Source organism: Oryctolagus cuniculus, chromosome X (assembly GCF_051225735.1).
Source record: "Oryctolagus cuniculus isolate XC-2025 breed Fujian yellow rabbit chromosome X, ASM5122573v1, whole genome shotgun sequence".
Classification (NCBI taxonomy): Eukaryota; Metazoa; Chordata; class Mammalia; order Lagomorpha; family Leporidae; genus Oryctolagus; species Oryctolagus cuniculus.
Genome location: NC_142888.1, coordinates 90256440 through 90279345, shown reverse-complemented (window position 1 = coordinate 90279345; position 22906 = coordinate 90256440). Strand labels below are relative to the sequence as shown.

At 42.2% G+C, this 22906-nt stretch overlaps 1 protein-coding gene across 1 annotated transcript in view; it reads left to right on the top strand.

Annotated features, from left to right (window-relative positions):
* Positions 1 to 296: 296 nt before the first annotated feature.
* Positions 297 to 22906, top strand: part of LOC103351963 (nuclear RNA export factor 2) — a 28093-nt gene continuing 5483 nt past the window's right edge. The window contains exons 1-19 of the mRNA XM_008273100.4: positions 297 to 468; positions 1906 to 2010; positions 14009 to 14192; positions 14419 to 14569; positions 15034 to 15102; positions 15284 to 15319; positions 15450 to 15519; positions 15672 to 15760; positions 15880 to 15987; positions 16162 to 16271; positions 17815 to 17851; positions 18201 to 18260; positions 18337 to 18392; positions 18504 to 18611; positions 18724 to 18782; positions 18894 to 19009; positions 19106 to 19148; positions 19696 to 19765; positions 20296 to 20478. Of these exons, the coding sequence (XP_008271322.3) occupies positions 1968 to 2010; positions 14009 to 14192; positions 14419 to 14569; positions 15034 to 15102; positions 15284 to 15319; positions 15450 to 15519; positions 15672 to 15760; positions 15880 to 15987; positions 16162 to 16271; positions 17815 to 17851; positions 18201 to 18260; positions 18337 to 18392; positions 18504 to 18611; positions 18724 to 18782; positions 18894 to 19009; positions 19106 to 19148; positions 19696 to 19765; positions 20296 to 20478 (1592 nt within the window). The 5' untranslated portion in view covers positions 297 to 468; positions 1906 to 1967. The remainder of the gene's footprint in view (positions 469 to 1905; positions 2011 to 14008; positions 14193 to 14418; positions 14570 to 15033; positions 15103 to 15283; positions 15320 to 15449; positions 15520 to 15671; positions 15761 to 15879; positions 15988 to 16161; positions 16272 to 17814; positions 17852 to 18200; positions 18261 to 18336; positions 18393 to 18503; positions 18612 to 18723; positions 18783 to 18893; positions 19010 to 19105; positions 19149 to 19695; positions 19766 to 20295; positions 20479 to 22906) is intronic.

Below are 22906 nucleotides of genomic sequence, written 5' to 3'. Positions count from 1 at the left end.
TGAAGCTTTTTCTGCACTCCAGCATGTGGCATCCTGAGCACTCAAAGACATTAGAGGCTACCTGCTGTTTAGGTCATGTGTATGTACGCTGTAGAGGTGTTAGCCCTCCACATCCCTCCCCCTCCCCCACCACCACAAAAGCACTTTAATAAGCCCAACCAAGGGAACGTTTGTTTTTGAACTGCTGAACTCTGTGGACGTTCTCATGGACAGTTACTTAGTTACAAACATCACGCGGTAAGGTGGGGCTGTGGCATCCACGTGCGCACCACAGCCCTGCTACGGAAGTTATTCCTATTGGTTGCACGCGACCTTTGGGTCACGTGAGGCTCCGCCCTCTGCGTAACTTAAGGACTGAGCGTGAAAGCGCTAAGTGTTACGTAGTTCGTGAGACCGCGAGAACGAACTACGAAGTAGGAGGAACCGCCATTGACACAAGCGGAGAGTCCCGTTAACCTCACCCTCGAGGTATCCGACTGCGGGTGCAGAGGACATTCAGAACCCGGGTGGGCGTCGTGGCTGGGGCGGCAAAGTGCCCCCAGAACGCACCTGCCTGGCCGTTGACTCCCTTCCTGCCGTGGTGGGTGATGTTCTGGTAGGAGGGGCACGAACTAGCCGATACTGGACGTGTACTCTGAGATGTGGCTTTAGGGGCAGGCAAGTGGCTTCCGAAGGGCGGAGGGCTCCAGAGGGGGTGCGTGGATATAGGGGGTGCGTGGATATAGGGGGCGGGCTTGGCTTCCCGAAGCGACCGAACGTTTGTTTCCTCACAGAGAAAATGGGGGTTGGGGGGCTACGTCTCAGCCTCGACGCCTGGGAACCTGTGGTGGAGCAGGTGTAAGCACAGGAGCTGAGGTGGGGTGAAATGTGGCGGGAGAGTGGGGGCGAGGGGTACGGTGTGGCGGCTGCGAGTGGGTAGAGCAGGGAGAAAGTTGTGAGGGGGCGGCGGGGACTCTTGGACTTTTCTGTCGGGGCCAGGGCTCTGGAAGTGTTGTGAGACCTCTCCCCACCTCCACCCTCTTGGTAAAGCTATACCCTGGCCTCTCACCCTGCCGCCTTCACTGCCCTGCCCCGTGACGCCCTCCTTGGCCCCTTCCTGCCCGTGTCCTTATTAAGGACACCATGAGACTTCCTAGGTGCCTGTTCGTAGAGACGACTGCATATCCGGTTGGTGTAAAGATTATCTTGGTTCTCATGGTTTATGTTTCCAGCAGACATTCTAAACATGCTCAGGGAAGATGCAAGAGGGAGGGATAGGGGAGACACTGGAAAAGAATTTGAACTTTTTAGGAAAGTGTGAAAGCAACCACGATGTGATGATTCAGAATTCATTTATTGTACTTTATCTGAAGTTCATACAAACTACATTTGGGAGTGGAGAGGCAATCTTTTTGTGCTTATGATCTCAAAATGGCTTCAAGTAGTCCGGCCTGCTCTGTTACCTCCCCACACCTAATTTCTATGTATTGCTTCTTAGGTGCCTTCTTAAAAACTCTCTGCTGTTCTTCGTGGTGAAATAGTGAACAGATTTAAGAAAAGTATTAAGTAAAATCTCAGATGAGACATTTGATGCACCCTGACAGTAACACTGATTGGGTAACGTTGAGTAAGTAGCTAGATCATGCTTACATTGAATGAAGTTTAGGAGACAGTTTTTTTTTTAAAGATTTATTTATTTTGCTTGAAAATCAGAGTTACAGAGAGAAGGAATGGCAGAGAGAGAGAGAGAGAGAGAGAGAGAGAGGTCTTCCATCCACTGGTTCACTCCCCAGTTGGCCGCAACGGCTGGAGCTGTGCCGATCTGAAGCCAGGAGCCAGGAGCTTCTTCCAGACATAGACAGTTTCTTCACTCATGTTATTTTATCATCACATTGTATGCAGCTTAAATAATCTGTTTTTCCTCAGCTCTTGACCCTTTTCAAGTTTGTTGTGGAAAACACCGTGGACAAGAGACAGCCAAAACAAACATGTATTCTGTTCAAGAGAAGTATGGGATGTACCAAATTGGAGGTGAGCAAATTTCCATATTGTGCAAGTTTTTTCACACCACATGCTCATATAGAACATGAATCACAATGGGAGAAGTAGTTGCCCCAGCTTATAAGGAAATGTAACATTTTTCCATTGAGCATTTGAGGTATTAGTAGTGTTCTTCAGAATACATTGGGGGAAGCCCTGTTCAGATTAAGTCGACCACTTCAGTGTATGTGCTGCCAAAATGAGCACAGTCTTTTACAGCTTTAAAACCTCCTGCCATTCATTACAAAGGATGAAATGCATCTTTATAATAATTATTGTATGTTCTTGTCATGAAGAAAGTACATAATAATGAAGAAAGCTCTGTAATTCACATTATATCATTTGTCAGTCTCTTTGAAAATTTGCACATTTCCATTCTTCAGTGTTACTGTCAATTTTTAGTATGCTGCTGGTATCATTGTGGCTGAAAATAAGTATATAAATGTGCCATTAGAAAATGTTCATCTATAGCATGCAGATAAAGTGCTCCACTTCTGACAGCAAGATACAGCTTACATGTCAAGAAGACACATATCTGTCATTTTATACAAATAATCCAGTTTTTCAAAAAAACATTTTGCTGTTCTTCAATAATTACACCTGCCATAGTTTGAGACCTTGGGATGTGGTAGGTACTTGATAACCTTCTCATGTAAGTTTTCTCATTTAAACCCATGAAAAATCCTGAGAGGACACTATTTTAATTTGCAGATGAGACATATGAGTTAGGAGAGGCCAGGTACTGCTGTGGATTATAAGCAACTCCCAAACCTCTGTTGCTTATTTCTCTCTCCTGATAAACATACAGGGCAGGTGCATGTCATTCCTAGGATGGTGGATACTGGGATCTGAGTGATTCTTACTGGGAAGTCTCAGAAACCTCAACTGATGAAGGAGCCACCATCTAGAAATTGTTCAGTCACTGTCAGATAGGAAGATAGTCCCCGAGGCTCTCAAACCAACAATGAAATGTTTTCATACCAAAATAGCATGCCACTCACAACACACAGGACAGAAGCCAGTCACATACATGGCAATCAGAAAGTGTAGTTCTGCCACATGCCCTGAACAGAGGAGAATAGAACACATGATATACAGCAACACTGACTACTATATGAAGGAATGGAAGCTCAAAGAGATTTTCTTGTCTAATATTATATAGGCTGTGACAGAGCCTGGATTGCAACCCACACTGTTAGGATTTCAAAGTCAGTATCCTGAGGTAGGCATTTGGTGCAGTGGTTAAGATGATGCTCGGGAAGCCACAAGCTGGTATAAAAGTGCCTGGGTTTGAATCCTGGCTCTGTGTCTGATTCTACCTTTCTTCTATTGGGCACCTGAGAGGAAGCAAGGTGATGGCTTTAGTAGTTGGGTCCCTGATACCCAAGTGAGAGACTCGGATTGAATTTTGGGTTCCTGGCTTTGGTCTGGTCTTTCTTTGGATGTTTTGGGTATTTGAGAATTAAATCAAGAGGTAAGATATGCCCCCCACCTTCTCTCTGCTTTTCAAATAAATAAAAGAAATAAATACATTTTAACAATTACAGTGTTCAAAAATAAATAAATATAACTACTTTTGTGTTGAGAATCAATATATTTCCCCAATCCCCACAAAATCATGTCCTTTCCATTCCTTTCTACACGTATGCTATTTTTCTTTAAGAAAATTTTATTTAAAGTATACAAATTTCATGCATTTCATATATACAGGTTTTGGAACACAGTGATTCTTCCCACCATACCCTCTCTCCCACTCGCACTTCCACCCTTCCTCCTCTCCTATTCCCACTCTTAATTTTTACAAAGATGTGTTTTCAGTTTACTTTATACTCATAAGATTAATCATGCAGTAAAAGCAAATTTCAGATACATTACTAATAGAAATTCGTTCACTTCAGTGATGTAATTCCCTTTCTTAATCATCTGATACTCTTTAAAATTTTTTTTTGATTTTTAAAAGGTGAACACATTTCATGTACTTCATATATACAGCTTTAAGAGCATAATGATGCTTCCACCTTATGTAGCCTTCCACCCATGCTCTCACCCTCCCTCCTTCATTTCTTATTTTTTCTTTTAAATTTTACAATGACTTACTTTTAGTTTATTTTATAACCACAAGCTTAACCCTAGACTTTAACAAGTAGTAAGTAGAAAACCACTGTTCCTCAAGCATATAGACAAGGGCTGTGACAATGAAATCTCAAAGTATTCAGTTCAAGTATTCTATCAGTATCATTGGACAGATGTGATGTCGTTGATACTACTAGTAGTTAGCCTTAGGTCTTTTCCAAACAATTAAAAGCATTGGATATTAGAATGTCTTTTGTATTCAAGGATGAAAATTATACAAAATAAAATCCAGTGGTAGTTGCATAGGCTCTGTATTGATACTTTAATCAATAAAATATAGTTTCATGTCTTTCCACTATGTTAAGGACACATAATAAAAATAAGAACAGATATAAATGAATGTGAAAAGAGATGTGATGGAGTTGAACAGAAATTCTAGGTGTTAGTATTTTAGAAATATACCACAATGACAAAAACATTGACCATATGGCTAGAGAAAGTAGATCTACCATATGACCAAGCCATCCTGCTCCTGGAAATTCACCCAAAGGAAATGAAATCAGTATATAAATGAGTTATTTGTACCCCCATGTTTATTGTATCTCAGTTAAAAATAGCTGCATATTCCATAAAGACATGGGATTTTTGATTCTATAAATAAGGAATCAATCCAGATGCCATCAACTGATGACTGGATAAAGAAAATGTGGTATGCATACACTATGGAATATTACTCATCCACAAAAAAGAATGAAATCCTGCCTTTTGCAAAATGGATGCAACTCGAACCCATTATACTTGGTGAAATAAGCCAGTCTCCAAAAGACAAATATCATATGTTTTTCCTGATCTGTGGTAACTAATAGGGAACAAAAAAGTAATGTATAATTATTTGCATTGCAATCTGCATAAAATTGTTCCTGTGCATAAACTGTTGAGAGGAAATAGTTTAAAGTCTAAATGAACTTATTATCTTATAACCACACAGGAAATATTTAGATGCTACATTGTCATTGGTTGTATTTCATTGAATGAAATTATGAATGGCAGACTAATTGACCAAAAAAAAAAAAACCTGTATATGGGTGAAATGGTCATTTTTCATTCAATTATTGTTTATAGCCATTATCTATATTCCCACTAAACTAGGGTCTTTTTATATTTTCACTTCTTAAACTAATCACTCCGTGAAGTAGTGAGCATTTTTACTGTGATGTGAATTTAAAATGTTGCCTCAAAAAAAGTAGAAGGAAGAAAGATTGGAGTAAGGGAGGAAGGAAGATAATACATTATTAGTCTTATATGTACAAATCATTTTGAATTTGTTAAAAATTAATTAAAATAAAAATTAAATTTAAGAAAGCAAACCATCATAAACATTTCCCAAGGGCATGTTTTCAGCAATTTAACAGTCTCCCCCAGGGCCCCATCTCTTAAAGGTGCCACTATCTCTTAACATCGCTGCTTTGGGAACCAAACTTTTCCAACGCATGAAACTCTGGGGGAAACACAAACTATTTCTAAACTATAGCATAACATATTTCAGAACTTCATTTCTTTTTGTGTCCAAATAGTATTTCATTGTATGTATTTATCACATTCCATTTATCCATTTTTCTGGTGATGGATACTTGGATTGCTTTCATATTATGGCTATTGTGAATAATGTTGCAGTGAACATTGGTGTACAAGTATTTGCTTGAATAATTTTTTCAGTTCTTTCAGGTATCTATCTAGAATTGGAATTTATGTATCATATTTCTATCTTTGGCTTTTTTGATAAAGTTGAAAGTTTTCCCACAACGATTGGATCATTTTATATTCTCACCAGCTACATATGAGTGTTCTAAATATTCACCAACATCTGTTATTTGCCATTTATAAAAGATTATTATTGCAGCCATCTTAGTAGGCATGGAGTGATTAAAAAAAAAAAAACAAAAGTATAAGTATTAGAAAAGTCACTTTGGGACTGAAGAGGGCTAAACATTTGCAGCTGCAGAAAAGATTGGAAAGACAAGATGACATTATGGAAAAGATAGGCTAATAACTTCAAATTATTGATTAAACTGAGATATTCCCAAGAAAAAATATGTTTCCAAACTGGAGAAATAGATACTTGTCATTATTAGAGGTATTCTTCACAAGGAATACATGCAAAAGCAAAATTACCAGCTAATATCAATGACTTAAATAAATGCAAATCACATAAATGAATGAAGAGCAAACTATATCCAATGAATGACTAAAACAAGTAATACAGCATGACAAAGGCAACTTTAATCTCAAGTGCACGTGGTTAGTTTAATCTTTTAAGAGATCTGTATTAGTGCAATTGAACACATTTGCTGAATAAAGGAAGGAGGGGAGGAAGCTTATCACAAAAGGTCCAGTATTAAATGCACACAATAAATGAAACAACCAGGATTAGTTGCAGCAATAACAGTGACTCTCTGCAAATTGGAAATAGAAGTGTATTTCTTTAAACTGACAATATGTAGTAAAAGTCAATAAACACCATCTTTAGTAGTGAAACATTAGATATTAGATTACCATAGATTCAGTAAAATGAAGAGATGACCCTTATGACGCCTTCTGTTCAACATCATACTGAATCTAGTGGAGTAGGCCTAAGCTTCTCATAGACAGTGAAGGTATGCTGCACACCTGCATATGTATATACATAAACTAATACATGTATAAAAATGAAAACAAGACTACCAATGATAGTCTTCATACAAAAAATGAGAAAATACAGAAAATTAACATTAATAATAGGGTTAGTAAGTTTTTTGGGTGTAACAATATATATAAAGTTGATGTAACAAATAGAGTGACTATTTTTATTTTTTAAAAGATTTTATTTATTTATTTGAAAGTCAGAGTTAAACAGAAAGAGAAGGAGAGGCAGAGAGAGAGAGTGAGAGAGAGAGATCCTCCATCCGCTGGTTCACTCTCCAGCTGGCCGCAATGACCGGAGTTGCACTGATCTGAAGCCAGGAGCCAGGAGCTTCTTCCCAGTCTCCCACGCGGGTGCAGGGGCCCAAGGACTTGGGCTATCCTCCACTGCTTTCCCAGGTCATAGCAGAGAACGGGATCAGAAGTGGAGCAGCTGGGAGTCGAACTGGCACCCATGTGGGGTGCTGGCATTGCAGGTGGTGATGTTACCCGCTACGCCACAATGCTGGCCCCGAGTGACTTCTTTTTAAAAAGCTTATTAACATTTTATAAAGCTTTTGTTTTGAAGGTTAAATTTCAAAAACCATGAATTTCAAAATTTCAAAAATTTCAAAAACCAATCAACCATGAATAAAGTTTTATAATGAACATCTCAAATAAATCACTTTAATATCTTTTTCTTATGGGATTACAGCAGTATTACTATAATAGTATTTCTTATTTTATTTTTTAATTTTAGTTTTAAACAGATTCAATATTTGTAGATACAAGTCTAAGAACATAATATTTCCTGCCTCCCTCCCTCCTACCTCCTTCCTTCTGACTTTTTTATTTTTAGTTTTTGAGATAACCTTTTTTTTAAATTTTTTTTTTATTTTTTGACAGGCAGAGTGGACAGTGAGAGAGAGAGACAGAGAGAAAGGTCTTCCTTTTGCCGTTGGTTCACCCTCCAATGGCCGCCGCGGCCGGCGCGCTGCGGCCGGCGCACCGCGCTGATCCGATGGCAGGAGCCAGGAGCCAGGTGCTTTTCCTGGTCTCCCATGGGGTGCAGGGCCCAAGCACCTGGGCCATCCTCCACTGCACTCCCTGGCCACAGCAGAGAGCTGGCCTGGAAGAGGGGCAACCGGGACAGAATCCGGCGCCCCAACCGGGACTAGAACCCGGTTGCCGGCGCCGCTAGGCGGAGGATTAGCCTAGTGAGCCGCGGCGCCGGCCGAGATAACCTTTTAAACTTACATTACAGTAAAACAGCTTACTACTTCACAGAATAAGAAGTTTAAACAAGTAAAAAGATAAAAAGACCCTAGCTTAGCGGAAATATGGGTAAAGACTATAAAAAATAATTGAATGGAAAATGACCGTTTCACCCATATACAGTTCTTTTGTCAATTAGTCATTCGTAATTTCTTTTAATGAAATACAGCCAATGACAATGTAACATCTAAATATTTCCTGTGTAGTTACACTAATTAAGTTCATTTAGAGATTAAACCATTTTCTCTTAGCAGTTTATGCATAGGAACGATTTTATGCAAATTGCAATGCAAATAACTACATTGCTTTTTAAAAAAGATTTTATTTATTTGAGACGTATAGTTACAGACAGTGAGGAGAGGGAGAGACAGAGAGAAAGGTCTTCCATCTGCTGGTTCATTCCCCAAATGACTGCAGTGGTCGGAGCTGGGCTGATCTGGAGCCAGGAGCTTCTTCCGTGTCTCCCACGTGAATGCAGGGGCTCAAGCACTTGGGCCATCTTCTGCTTTCCCAGGCCATAAACAGAGAGCTGGATTGCAAGAGGAGCAGCTGGGACACAAACCGGCACCCATATGGGATGCCAGCATTGCAGTGCTGCCCCCCCCCCATTATATTTTTTGTACTCTATTAGTTACCACAGATCAGGGAAACATACAAAATTTGTCTTTTAGGTACTGTCTTATTTCACTAAATATAATGGTTTCCAGTTGCATCCATTTTGTTACAAAGAACAGGATTTCATTTTTTTGCAACAGAGTAATATATTCCATAGTGTATACATGCCACCTTTTCTTTATCCAGTCATCAGTTGATGAGTGTGTTGGTTGATTCCGTATCTTAGCTATTGTGATTTGAGCTGTAATAAACATGGGGATACAATTAACTCATTCTGATTTCATTTCATTTGAATGAATTCCTGGGAGTGAGATGGTTGAGCCATGTGATAGATCTATTTTCAGTTATCTGAGGAATCTCCACACTGTACTAGCTTACATTACCACCACCAGTGGATTAGGATACCTTTTTCCCCACATCTTCGTCAGTATTTATAGTTTGTTGATTTCTATATGAAAGCCATTCTAACTGGGGTGAGGTGAAATTATAAAAGCGCATAATTAGAAATATTAATACACACCATTGTGTACCAGCACTCACATAAACACATACACACGCACGTTCCTTCTTCTGAGATAAAAGTAGCACTTTCTGTCTTTGACAAGGCTGAATGAACACAGGTATGTCTGCTGGTTCATTCCGTTGTGCTGTTGCTGCTATTTGCAAAGGGCTCCTTCTCTGAGACCATTAATACTTAGGTTTGTCATGCACGTGCATTTGTGTTCAAGGAGCTACTTGGTTCCATCTCAAATGGAAACTAACTCAACACTTCAGTTTCGCCAAATAAAAATGCAGTTTGTGTTAGGGTTTTTTTTTTTTTTTTTTTTTTTGACAGGCAGAGTGGACACCGAGAGAGAGAGACAGAGAGAAAGGTCTTCCTTTGCCGTTGGTTCACCCCACAATGGCCACCGCGGCCGGCACACTGCAGCCGGCACACCGCGCCAATCCAATGGCAGGAGCCAGGTACCTAGCCTGGTCTCCCATGGGGTGCAGGGCCCAAGGACTTGGGTCATCCTCCACTGCACTCCCTGGCCACAGCAGAGAGCTGGCCTGGAAGAGGGGCAACCGGGACAGAATCCGGTGCCCCGACTGGGACTAGAACCCGGTGTGCCAGCGCCGCAAGGCGGAGGATTTGCCTAGTGAGCCGCGGTGCCGGCCAGTTTGTATTAGTTTTACAAGTAGGTTATGAAACAGTCCTGTAGCCCAAATTTGTCTGAAATAAAGAATGGTCAGTAGAAATAGTTTAGATGTATTCTCAACAGTGGCTTTGCGATAATCCTAAGTTTGCATCACATCAATTAATTTAACTCATATTAGTCCCCTGTTCTGTGCTGAACCCTACCAGCCCAAAATGACTCCAAATCTGTGAACCCTGTGCCCCATACACATCTCTTTCGACTAATCAAAGCCAGATATTTCCACCTGGTTCCCACTCTGACAGGAGTGACAAGTACAAAACACATCGCTGGCCTGCTTATTGAAAAAAAGCTCACTATTTAGGGACAACCAGTGCAGTTATGAGAGAAGCACTTGGGGTATGGGGTTAGACCAAAAGGTAAGGACACAATTTCAATTCTGCTGATATATATATATATATATATATATATATATATATATATATAAGTTTTAAACAGATTCAATATGATTTGTAGATATTAGTCTAAGAACATAATGATACTCCTCTCCTCCCTCCCTTCCACTTTCCTTCCTTTTAACTTTTTTTTTTAGTTTTTGAGATAACCTTTTAAATTTACATTACAGTAAAACAGCTTACTACTTCACAGAATAAGAAATTTAACAATTAAAAAGATAAAAAAAGAATGACGTGAATGACGTGTGTGAACTTAAAATTCCTGATCTGAAATGGATCTATGGAAACAATTATCATGAGATTTCCATGAGAAGATCTTGAGAATCCTTGAGTGTGCCCAAATCTGAGCCCATGTTGGTTGCTAGTTGGCTAGGTTGAGTTTCTCTCACACTCCCATTACCATTGGAGGGATGCAGCTGTCATATACTTAATGGCCTTGCAATGGTGTAAGAAAATTCCCGATTGACTCAGTAAGTATTTGTAAGAACACATATGACATCATAAAGAATACTCACTGCAGTATCCAGGTGGGAGGATCAATGAACAAGTCATACACCCCAAGAGGGCAGTCAGGCAGTTTAGGAGAGCAGCACTGTCTGCTTTCTAAACATCGCTGCTATTGTCCTTGATTCTGGCAGCACAGATGCAGGACAGAGATTGTAGTGAGATCCAAGAGGTCAGTAAGTAGACGTCCCAGTGTGTGTTTTGTCTTTGGAACCTCTGTCCATTGAGTCTCTCCGTGGCTTTGTATCACTTGTGTACTGTCCTGTATGAGTGCCTTCCTGTGATTGTTCTATTGCTATTAGGCAGCCCACTTTTACACTTTCCCCTCTTAAAGAATGTTAGTTCTCCTAAATGACCCTTCCTATAGTCCATATCTCTGCCATGTGCCCTTAACACTCACTTTTGTATTTTTTTTCTCCTTTTATGAACTTTCATGAAAATGAATTGCTTTCCTGGAATTCTCCAGATGTCAGCAGCAAGGTTCTTTGCTGTTGTTTTTAAGAATTATTATAAACTTGGCCGGCGCTGTGGCTCAATAGGCGAATCTTCCACCTGCGGCACTGGCACACTGGGTTCTAGTCCTGGTCAGGGCGCCGGATTCTGTCCCGGTTGCTCCTCTTCCAGGCCAGCTCTCTGCTGTGGCCCGGGAGTGCATTGGAGGATGGCCCAAGTCCTTGGGCCCTGCACCCCATGGGAGACCAGGATAAGCACCTGGCTCCTGCCTTCGGATCAGCGCGGTGCGCTGGCTGCAGCGCGCTGGCCGCAGTGGCCATTGGAGGGTGAACCAATGTAAGGGAAGACCTTTCTCTCTGTCTCTCTCTCTCACTGTCCATTCTGCCTGTCAAAAAAAATTTTAAAAAAAGAATTATTATAAACTCATAGCTATTGAACATATTGAAGGAGGCTTAAAATACAGGATTCTGAGGAGGGGAATGGCAAGATTTGACTTAAACTTTAAAACAATTTTCTGCCTGCTTTATTGGAAGTGGATTTTAAGGGAGTATAAATGAAAAGCAGAAGTACACTTGGAAAGCAGTCCAATCACGGTCATTCCAGGCCAGAGCGGTAGCAATGGAAGTACTCAGAAGTGTGTGGGCTGCAGATACAGTTTGAAGGCTGAGAGATATGGAGCATGAGAGAAAGGGTACTCCAGGCCACTTCCAGGTTTTTGAGAGCTGGGAAGTGAAATGTGTGAGTCAGATATTCTGCTCACATTTGATTTCACTTCTTATAGCACAGGGAAAATCCCTAAAGTTGTGGTAGCACAATTGTCCTGGCCACATGTCACACAGTCAAAGAAATTATCACCCCCTCACACACCACCACTATCACCAAGGAGTTAATCTGAGTTCTGGTTGTAGTCAGTACATTGTAAAGTGATCAACAGTGAGCCAAGGTTTCTTCATAAGTGTGCCCTAAAGAAACATTGGGTGAGTAATATACAAAAAGTGTAACACAAAGCCTTAGAGAACATTAATTACTAAAGCCCAAGAAGAAACTGATTTGTAGCATTGTAATTACATTAAGCCACCTCTCTCAAAAGGACTCCTATTACCTCTGGTGGCACATTGTTTCAGATGACTATGGGAAACTAAAATACCCTTTGAGAATGTACCTATGGGAGAGATAAATGAGATGACATGATGTGGTGCTATGACCAGCACAATGTGAATTAGGCATGATGGTGGGGAACCCACACAAGTGGTGGGGAACTTGCAGAAGTGTTGTTGTGGAACAGCAACACAACTCCAGGGAGCAAATACAGGGTGAAATAGAACCCAAAGCACTTTATAAGCACAGCTGAGGTTGCATTATCCAATAATTAGATGTTGGGGTAAAGAAAGTTAATGAGAGGCAAAGTTGGACATTCTATGACAAAAAAGAATCAATCCACCAGGACTTCCTAAGGATCCTAAGTGTGTATCCATCACACAAAGTGAAAACTGATGTAGTTAAAAGGAGAAGTAACCGCAGCCACAAGTTAGGTTTTGGACCTTTAACACTCACCTCTCAGCAAGTAACAGAATTACTAGAGAAAACAGCAGCGAGAATATAGAAACTCTGAATAATATAATCAATGCAATGACAGAATGTATGTGGCATAAATAGAGCCTGCCATGCAACAAGAGCAGATTTTGGTTGGTTGGTTTTTCATTTTGTCAAGTATCTTGTTTTTCACAAGTGTAGACATTCTGGGTCATCAAACAAAACTCAACAAATCATATAGACAGTGTTTTGACCATAAAAGAATCAAACAGAACTCAACAACAGAAAGATCACAGGGAAATCTCCAAACATTTGAAAATTGTAGTCAATGCTTACGATTCTAGTTTGTGATTCATACCCTTGCTATAGAAGAGATGAGTTTAGGAAATGTTGTCTCCCTGGCTGAAAGCATTTTGGAGTGGGCCAAGCAAAAGCTTTTTCTGGATATTTCAAACCAAGTATTACTGAGAGCAATGATGGAAACAGTGGAGCATTTTACGAGACTACTGCCTCAGTGTCACCTGTCCTAAAAGCTTGCACCATTCCAGCAAAGGAAGGTCAGCTTGTATAGAACCTGTTTGGTGACTGATTGGATTAGGGGGTATTAGAAAGTTTGCCTCCCAGGTTTTGGTGTTGTTGTTAGATTAAGGAAGCCTGAGAGAAGGCAAGATTGGGATTTCTTCCCAGTATGTGGCTGGTGCCCAGTCTAACCTGTGGATGCACATATTTCTGTTCTTTCTAAATTCAGCTCTATTTAAAAAAAATTTATTTATTTATTTGAAAGGTAAAGTTACAGAAAAAGATATCTTCCATCTGTTGGTTCAGTCCCCAAATGGATGCAAGGCCAGAACTGGGCCAGGCTGAAGCCAGGAGTTAGGAGCTTCTTCCGTGTCTCTCACATGAGACACAGGGACTCAAATACTTGGGCTGTATCCCCCTACTTTCCTAGGCACATAAGTAGGGAACTGGAAAAGAAATGGAGTAGCCAAGACTCAAACCAGCAATCATGTAGGATGCTGGTGTCACGTGCAACATCTTAACCCACTATGCCACAACGATGGCCCCATCCTGCTCTATTTTTAAAAAGGTTTCACACAGTGCTTCTTCATTCAATAGTTCTCTCCTAACTGTGCTGCCTGTGAGATATCCAGACAGTTAGAAGAGTCTACTTTCTGGGGTTTGATTGGTGCCTTGGGCCAGGTTAGCACATTTCTTGCACTACCAACTTGATGTAGAACCTCTGAAAATGATGTGTCTTCAACCTTGTTTATTTGTTCCAAATTTCAGAATGTGGTGCTGTTAGTACCCTTAATCAAGGAATGAAGAAAGATTGGGATTCATCCCACGGTTATTTATGCCAGGAGAATCTTCATTATGAACATAATGAGTACAAGCCTTCACCTTCATACCACCAGGAGAATAATAGAATCATAGCAATAGTGAATACCCAACAGGACCTACAATTAGAGTGGTAGGTGAATGAGGGGCTTGGTTTACATGAAGCAACCCCTGAAGACATGTGCCTCTTCTGTTCTGTGTAATCTTCCTTTTTCTTTGTAATGGGACCATTGACGAATGCTAGAAATAGAGTGATGGCTGAGCAGTCCTGTAACTGCAGCCTTGCTGTATCAGTGATGGGAGATGGTATAAAAGACTGCATTACCACTTATGGAATCATGCTTCTGTCCCTCTCCCAGCACTCCATATAGTATGGAATGCAAGAAGAGGAAAAAGAAATGTAATCGTGACAAAGTCCATGGAGAATTGTGCAGATATAAAAAACGCCCCAATAGAGACATGGGGGAGGAGAAACAGGATGGAACTCTACCATGCTGGATCAAGGTCACAGTGAGTATTTTGTCAAGCTCTGCATGAGATAGAATATTCTGAAATCTTATAAAGGATGGTTGCATAAAAGAACTTAAGTTTACTCTGTGGAAGAGAGATTCTAAGTGGAGAGAGAAAATGTTTATGGAAAACCCATATTTGGCACAAAAGAAAGAAATTCTGTCAGTGATCCTTCTGCAGGAGACATTTAAAACTAGTTACAAGGTCTGAAAAAAAACACTTGGTTGAGCCTTTTTCTCTCCCTTTAATTTATCACTCTCATCGTGGATTTCATCCTTTTGCACTTAAGTTCCATACATGGGAAATTACAGCAAGACAAAAATTGTAAACTCAATTCATAATGTGCTGTCTGCTTTGTAGATGTAAGAGAGGATGGTGAAGCCAGATGGGTGGATATAGGGGAGAGAGGAGGCCTGGGTTATCCGGGACCGCTAATCCATGAGACTGTTGTTCATGCTCCATAGTTTCATTACATCAACAACGAGGCCCAGTTTTTTGTTCAAGATGCTATTACTGAATCTGCACTGAAGGAGGTGAGCCACAAGTTTCATTTTGAGAACCGAAAGGTTTGTGCTGAGAACATTGACTATACTGATTCTCAGGGCCATGGGCTGGTGGTGGTCATCGGAATTAGAGGCTCTGGCACTTATCCCCCCACTCCTTTCACAGTTACCTACCTTTGTTACTCACTCTGCTATACCCTATTCCATACAGTGTCGTTTGCTGCCAGAGGAAATGGAGCAGCTAAAGGTAATTCAGACTCAAGAAGTGTTGTATAGTGTACTCTCCAGGCCCACCTCTTCTCCCTGTAGCCCTTAATTCCCCTGTCACCAGCATCCCAATGGCCTCAAAGCCCTGCTTTCCATATCTGTTCCTGCAGTTGACCTTGAACAAACGATATGATGCCTACACAGAATCCCTTGATCTACAGAGATTATATTATGATCCAGGTATGGGTGACAGTAACTATTCCTTGGCAGATGAAGGCAGGGGGCATTCCTGGGTTGTAGACATAGCAATGACAACTTGGGAAGGGGTTGGTGCTGGCCCTGGTTCTGATGGACATATATCCTTCTGATTTCCTTATCTTGGCTTCCTGAAGACTTGGTGGGCCATGATATTGACATGATACTGAACCAAAGACACTGCATGGCTGCCATCCTGCATATCATTGAAAAGCAATTTCCTGAGGTGAGGTCCTAGGCCCAGGTCAGCTGTTTAGGTCAAAGGGTAGAGGTGATAGGGTAGAGGGCAAATTTGTCTCCCAGGACATAGATATAACTATCATCCTAACTTTTCCTACCCAAAAGCTGTTTTGTTTGAATTTACGCAACAACAAACTGTATCAGCTGGATGACCTATCTGACATCATAGGGAAGGCCCCAGAAATCAAGATCTTGAACCTTTCTGACAATGAGGTGAGACTAGGGTGCCAATTGCATTTGGGGTTGAGGGTGTGTGAGGGTGCACATCGTGTGATGGCAGCATGCAAATGGAAGTACCTGTAGGTGAGGGTGGGGGTTGGGGGTGCAGGAACCTGGATATCTCTCTCCTCATAACTCATTTTCCAGTTCTCTCCCTGCTTTTCTCAGCTTAAGATGGCATTGGAGTTACAGAAGTTGAAAGAGCTAAAGCTTGAAGAATTGTGGCTGAAAGGAAACCCTTTGTGTAGCACATTCAGTGACCATGCTGCCTATGTAAGGTCAGTGGTAGTGCCCATTACCCTTCTGTGGACATTCATCCCTTGGGAGCTTGAACTGGCCAAGACAGTGCCACATATAGGGGGAGACAGCCTTAGTCCTGTCGGAAGAACAAGGTCCTGCCCTCTCCTCTTTTTCTTTTTCTTTTTTTCTCTCCTCTCTTTTTCACTCAGCTCTGCCTAGAAGTCTCCTTTCCTTCCGACCTGCTCTCCTTTCCAGCTGGATGGGGTGTGTATCCCGTCTCTACACCGGCCTTTTCCAGAGTGCTCTCCCATAGGTGTGCTCCAGGAAGCAGGGCTCCCTGTCCTTACCAGGGACAGAGGTGCTCTACCTTGAGCCAGGTGCTGGTGCCCTGACTGAGACAGTTCCTACATCCCAGAGCCTCATTCTGACTCAGGCCTGTTTGACCCCAGGTTGAGATGGAGCTGGCTTACCTCCCACGTCCTGAGAAGGTTCTTCTTTTCCTTGCTCCAAAAGAGATACCATGACCTGTCCTAAACTGACCCGGGATCTTTCTCACATTGAGGGGCTGGTACCTGGATGACTGCCATCCTGACATCAGTTCCTTTGGCCCTATGCAGGGAGCTAGGACATACCTCGGGAGAAACCCAGGTTCCCTGAATCAGGGGGACAAACGTGGGCTGACAGCAGTGAGAGAGGGTTTCTTGAGGCAGGAATGGAAGGTTAAGGGCAGAGGAGGTTGAGGAGAGAGAAGGACAGGCCTGTCAGGGATACCACTCCTCCCTCCTTCCTCACCACATCTTTCAGAGGAGCCCCTGAAGGGTCCAGTTTCTCAGGCAACACACCGACAACTCAGACATGCACAGCTGCACGGGACCTTGAGGAGAGAATGTGGTGATCTGAAGAGGGGACCAGCACCTTTCACCCCATGCTGAGCTGGGGCCTGATCTTTCACTCCTTTCTTGCCTATTTTGGACCTTCAGACCTAGGCAGTGGTTGCTGTGGAGATGGGCTGTAGCAGTGGAGCCGCTTCCTGCTCTTTTCTTTTCTGACCCCTCACTACGATGGTATGGTCTCTTCCCTTTGCTTTTGGTTCTTCTTTTTCCTTTGTTTCTACTCTCCTATTTCTTCCCCAACTCTGCCTGGCCTACCTTAGCTTCCTTTCTCTTTTCATCCCCATGCCTGCCTTTCTCTGCCACTTGAGCCCTGTCTGATTCCCTCTATAACCCAATCTGCTCCTGGGCCTTTCCTGGGGAATGAGGTGGTCTTGTCCATTCCATGCCTGGAAGAATGTTGGATACCCTGAGAAGTAGCAGAGGCCTGGGCTCCCATACCATTCCCTGCTCACTTTGAAGCCTCCCAAAGTGACTTGGCAGAAAGTAAGGGAGACAGGGATGGGGAGGAAGCCTGGGCCCCAATGGGTCTTCTTGTGGCCCTGGAGAATGGGGTCAGGGCATTGTAGGTGGGCACTACTCAAGCAGTAGGGGAAGAAAAGGAGTTCAGGGGAAGAAGGAGATGCAAATAAGGAGAAGGTGTGCAACCCCAACCTGTCAGTCACTTCATTCTCTTTTTGAATTTGAACAGTTTGATTCTGGATTGTTTCCCCAATTTGTTGCGCCTGGTGAGTACCTGTAGTCATCACTCTCCTCTTTCTACCATGATCTCCATACCTGTCCCCAAGCCATTGAGAACATAGATTCCAATGAAAGCCATTAATATTTTCTGTGGGAAGTGTGTTCATAAACATGCAAAGACATATGGATGTACACACACACACACAAGTTGCATGTAATAGAAGAGATTTCCAGTCTCCTCACAATGTGAACGCACACTGTAATGTTGTTCATGGAATTTCAGGAGCCATTTCTTACCTGGGCGCTGACCCTTGTTCCCCCAGGCCAATTTCTTCAATTGGATTATCCATTACCACCTTCCTGATCTTCATGCTAACTTCCCATTCCCTTCCCCAGGATGGCAGAGAGTTATACCCTCGCGCTGTCACTGAAATTGTGTTAATGAAGCCCTGCAAGGTAAGGAGCAAGGGATTTGGGATGGTGCAAGTGAGGATACATCATCCGCAGCATCTAAAATGAGTTTTTATTCCAGGACAGCTATGAAGGACCTGAATTACTGAAAAATCTGATCCTGCATTTCCTGCAACAGTAAGTATGCCAGCAACTATGAGGAAGGGCAAGCCTGAAACAGGCTTCCCAGGCCAGCACAGGTCTGCTCACAGGAGTTTTCAAGTAAAATTTTTCATTGCTCCCCCACAGATATTACTTTATTTATGACTATGGAGATCGCCGTACTCTCATTAGTGTTTACCATGAGAAGGCCTGCTTCTCTCTGAGCACTGCCTTCCACTCCATGGATCCAGACCCGTGAGTACTGCAGTTTAGACTTTGGGGCCCTGTTGCCAGGCAGGCACAGGTCAGTTCCTGAAAACATCTCTACTGCCTGGACCACTGCTTATTGTTCTTTTTTGTCAAATAGGAGCGCCTTCTATGGCTATGTCAAGAACAACAGGAATATGAAGGATATCAAGGATTCCTGTACGTGTGTGATGGGGAGGACTGGGTAATAGGGTATAAAAGGGACAGACAGTTGTAGGGGCCAAGGATCAGAGACTGGGAGCACAAATCTTATCTTTCTGTCCCACACAGACCTGAGAAGGAAATTGCTTAAGCACAGAAACCATACCATTGTGGATGCCCTCAGTATGTTGCCAAGAACTCAACATGACTTTAACTCCTTCTCAATAGACATGTGGTTCCACACGGTGAGTGCCTGCTTCCTCCCTCAAGCAGGCCCCAGGCATATGGAGCTAGGTGGGAATTAAAGGAGGTTCCTGGTCACCTTATTTCTTCCCTTTTAGGATACGATGATCAGTTTTGCTGTTAATGGATTATTCAGAGGAGGTGAGTTTCTATATAGTTGTCACCTCAGAGCTCCCACTGCTCCCTCTCAGAACTCATCCAGCTTTTCCAGAAGCTGTTCCTTTCTTCTTGTATTCCTTTTGTGTTATTCTGCCCCCATTCTGCCCTTAAAACTGCCCTGTCCCAACCCATTACCATGCCTGTCTGCCCCACAGAGCTCAGGCATCAGGGACACAGGCTGTGGAGTTTGACGGCACTATCACAGGCACTTCTCTGTGACCTTGGTCCAGTTGTCTGTCTCCTCAGTTGCTTCATATGAAAAATGGGGTTGTACTATTCATCTTTTGGTCAGATGTGAGACAGGAATCAAGTGAACATGTAAGGTGCTTTGTCACAGAGGAACCCTGTTACCAGAAGTGGATTGTCCCAATTGTTATCCTCTCCATTTCTGCCAGGCTGTCCTGACCCCAAGTGAACAATTTTCTCTGTCTGAACCCTTCAACATAAGACACAGACAGGGAATGCTGTATGAAAGGGTATGGCATGTACAACTCTAAGGGAGTATCATTGTTTGTTGCCCTTTATATAGAAAGTAATTCTCAGAATTTGATGTTTGCCTTCACCCGGACTTTCATCGTTATCCCAAGCATGAATTCCATGTAAGTGCTGTGTTGCTAGTGGGAACACCCATTTTTACCTTTGGCCAGTGGTGTGGGAATGTGGTGGTATAGTACTCAGGATATCTCAATATATGGAACGGCCAACAATAGATGGAAAGAACAGTGTGGAATAAATGTCAAGAGCTTGGGCTATTGATTCGTAATTTGGTTATCTTCCTGACTTCAGCACTATGGGACCTTGCTCAAATTACTCCACCTCTCTATGACTCAGTGAGGATAACTGTATCCATTCTCTTGTGCTGCTGTACAAGAAAAACACATTGGGGTGAAGTCCACAGATTGAGTGAAGATGTTAGTCCCTCCAAACGTGGGGCTCTTTGTGTGTGTGTGTGTGTGTGTGTGTGTGTGTTGGGGGGAGTGGGTAGAGGGTTCCAGTCAAGGAACTGGGGATTTAAAACAGTAAGGGTATGTAAAGAATCCAGTTGCTGAGTGGCGGTGGTTATTGATGAGTCTGTTGGGAGTCTGGGAATGTCACCTGTGTAGTTAGTTGAAGACCTATTTCCTTCCAGGCTTTGTATCCTGAATGATCAACTGTTTGTGAGGAACGTCAATCCTGTCAATGTCCATACAGTCTTCACCATCCCAGGAAGCATTCCATGCTCCAGTTGTACACCCACCGTTTCCCAGCTGCAGCATGAATTGGAGCAAGCTTTCTCCTCTCTGTCTGGGATGAAATTTGAGTGGTGCAGGAAGTGAGTGATGGGTGTGCTTGGGAATAGGGAGTAGTTGGAACAAAGGGGTGTGAAAAATTAAAACTCAATGCAACTTTTAAAAACAACTATGGGCCAGCGCCATGGCTCACTAGGCTAATCCTCCGCCTTGCGGCACCACGCACCGGCACACCGGGTTCTAGTCCTGGTCAGGGCGCCGGATTCTGTCCCGGTTGTCCCTCTTCCAGGCCAGCTCTCTGCTGTGGCCAGGGAGTGAAGTGGAGGATGGCCCAAGTGCTTGGGCCCTGCACCCCATGGGAGACCAGGAGAAGCACCTGGCTCCTGCCTTCAGATCAGCGCGGTGCGCCGGCCACAGCACACTGGCCGCAGCGGCCATTGGAGGGTGAACCAATGGCAAAGGAAGACCTTTCTCTCTGTCTCTCTCTCTCACTGTCCACTCTGCCTGTTAAAAAAAAAACAACTATGAATATTTTGCTTCTATATAAAGTGTGCATGTGGGAAGACATTACTGTTTATTTTATTTTGTTAAATTTTTATATTTTATACAAGGTGAGCACATTTCATATATACATATTGAAGAGTATAAGGATACTTCCCACTCTACCCTTCCTCCCACAAATGCTCTCACCCTCTCTCATCCTTCCTTTCTTATCTTTTTCTTTTAATTTTGACAATGACATACTTTTAGTTATTTTATAGTCAGCTTAACCCTCCACTAAATAAAGAATTCAATATGTAGTAAGCAGAAAACCCACTGTTCCTAAAGAGTATAGACAAGGGTTGTAAACAATAATCAGATCTCAAAATGTGAAATTTGCTCGTACACATTATATTTTTTGCTACACTGTGTGTTAGCACAAATCGGGGAAAATATGATTTTTTATTTTCGAGACTGGCTTATTTCACTAAGCATATGGTTTCCAGTTGCATCCATTTTGTTGTAAAAGACAGTATTTCCTTCTTTTTATGGCTGAGTAGTGTTCCATCATGTATATATACCATATTTTTAAAAATAAAATCATCAGTTGTTGTACATCTGGGTTGATTCCACATCTTTTTTTCCCAAAATATTTATTTATTTTACTTGAAAGTCAGAGTTACAGAGGCGCAGAGGCAGAGAAAGAGAGAGAGAGAGATGTCTTCTACCCACTGGTTCATTTCCCCAATTGGCTGCAACTGGCGGAGATGCACCGATCTGAAGCCAGAAGCCAGGAGGTTCTTCCAGGTCTCCCACGTGGTTGCAGGGGCCCAAGGAGTTGGGCCATTTTCTACTGCTTTTCCAGGCCATAGAAGAGAGATGAATAGGAACTGGAACAGCCAGGACTCAAAGTGGTGCCCGTATGGGATGCCGGCACTGCAGGTGGTGGTTTTGCCGGCTATACCACAGCACTGGCCCCATCCATATCTTGGCTATTGTGAATTGAGCTGCAATGAAAATGGGAGCACCAATAACTCCTGCATATGTTAATTTAATTTTGTTTGCGTGAGATGGCTAGGTCATACGGTAGATCTAATTTCAGATATGTGTGGAACCACTAAACTGTCTTCTGTGTTGGTTGTACTATTTTACATTCCCACGACAGTGTATTAGGGTACCTTTATTCCCCACATCCTCACCAACATTTATTGTTTTTTTGATTTTTGGATGATATCCATTGTAACTTGGGTAAGGTTAAACCTCATTGTGGTTTTGATTTGCATTTCTCTGATGACTGGTGATTCTGAGCATTTGTTCATGTTTCTGTTGGCCATTTGAATTTCATCCTCTGAAAATTACATGTTCAAGTACTTTGCCATTTCTTTATTGTTTATTTTGCTATTGTTGAGTTTCTTGAGCTCTTTTTAGATTCTTGATATTAATCCTTTATTAGTTGTATACTTTGCAAATGTTTTCTCCCATTCTGTTGGTTGCTTCTTCACTTTGCTGAATGTTTCCTTTGAAGTGCAGAAGCTTCTTAGCTTGATGTAATCCTATTTGTGAATTTTGGCTTTGATTGTCTGTGCTTCTGGATTCTTTTTCCAGAAGTCTTTGCCTATGTCACTGTCTTGGCAGATATTCCCCTGCATTTTCTTCTAGAAATTTGATAGTATGGGTTGTAGATTTAGGTCCTTGATCCATTTTGAGTGGATTTTTGTGTAAGGTGTAAGGTAGGTGGCTTGTTTCATAGTTTTGCATGCGTGGATCCAATTTTCCCAATTTGTTGCAGAGCCTGTCCTTTTCCCAGAGATTTATTTTAGTTTGTTTATCAAAGATTAGTTGGTTGTAGATGTCTGGATTTATTTCTGGGCTTTCTATTCTGTTTTGTTGGTCAATTTTTTTCTAGTACCTGACTGTTTGGTTATAACTGCCCTGGGATATTTCTTAAAATCTGGTATTGTGATGCTTCTGGATTTTTTTAAATTGTTTAAATTTGCTTTAGATATCCGGGTCTCTTGTTTTTACATATGA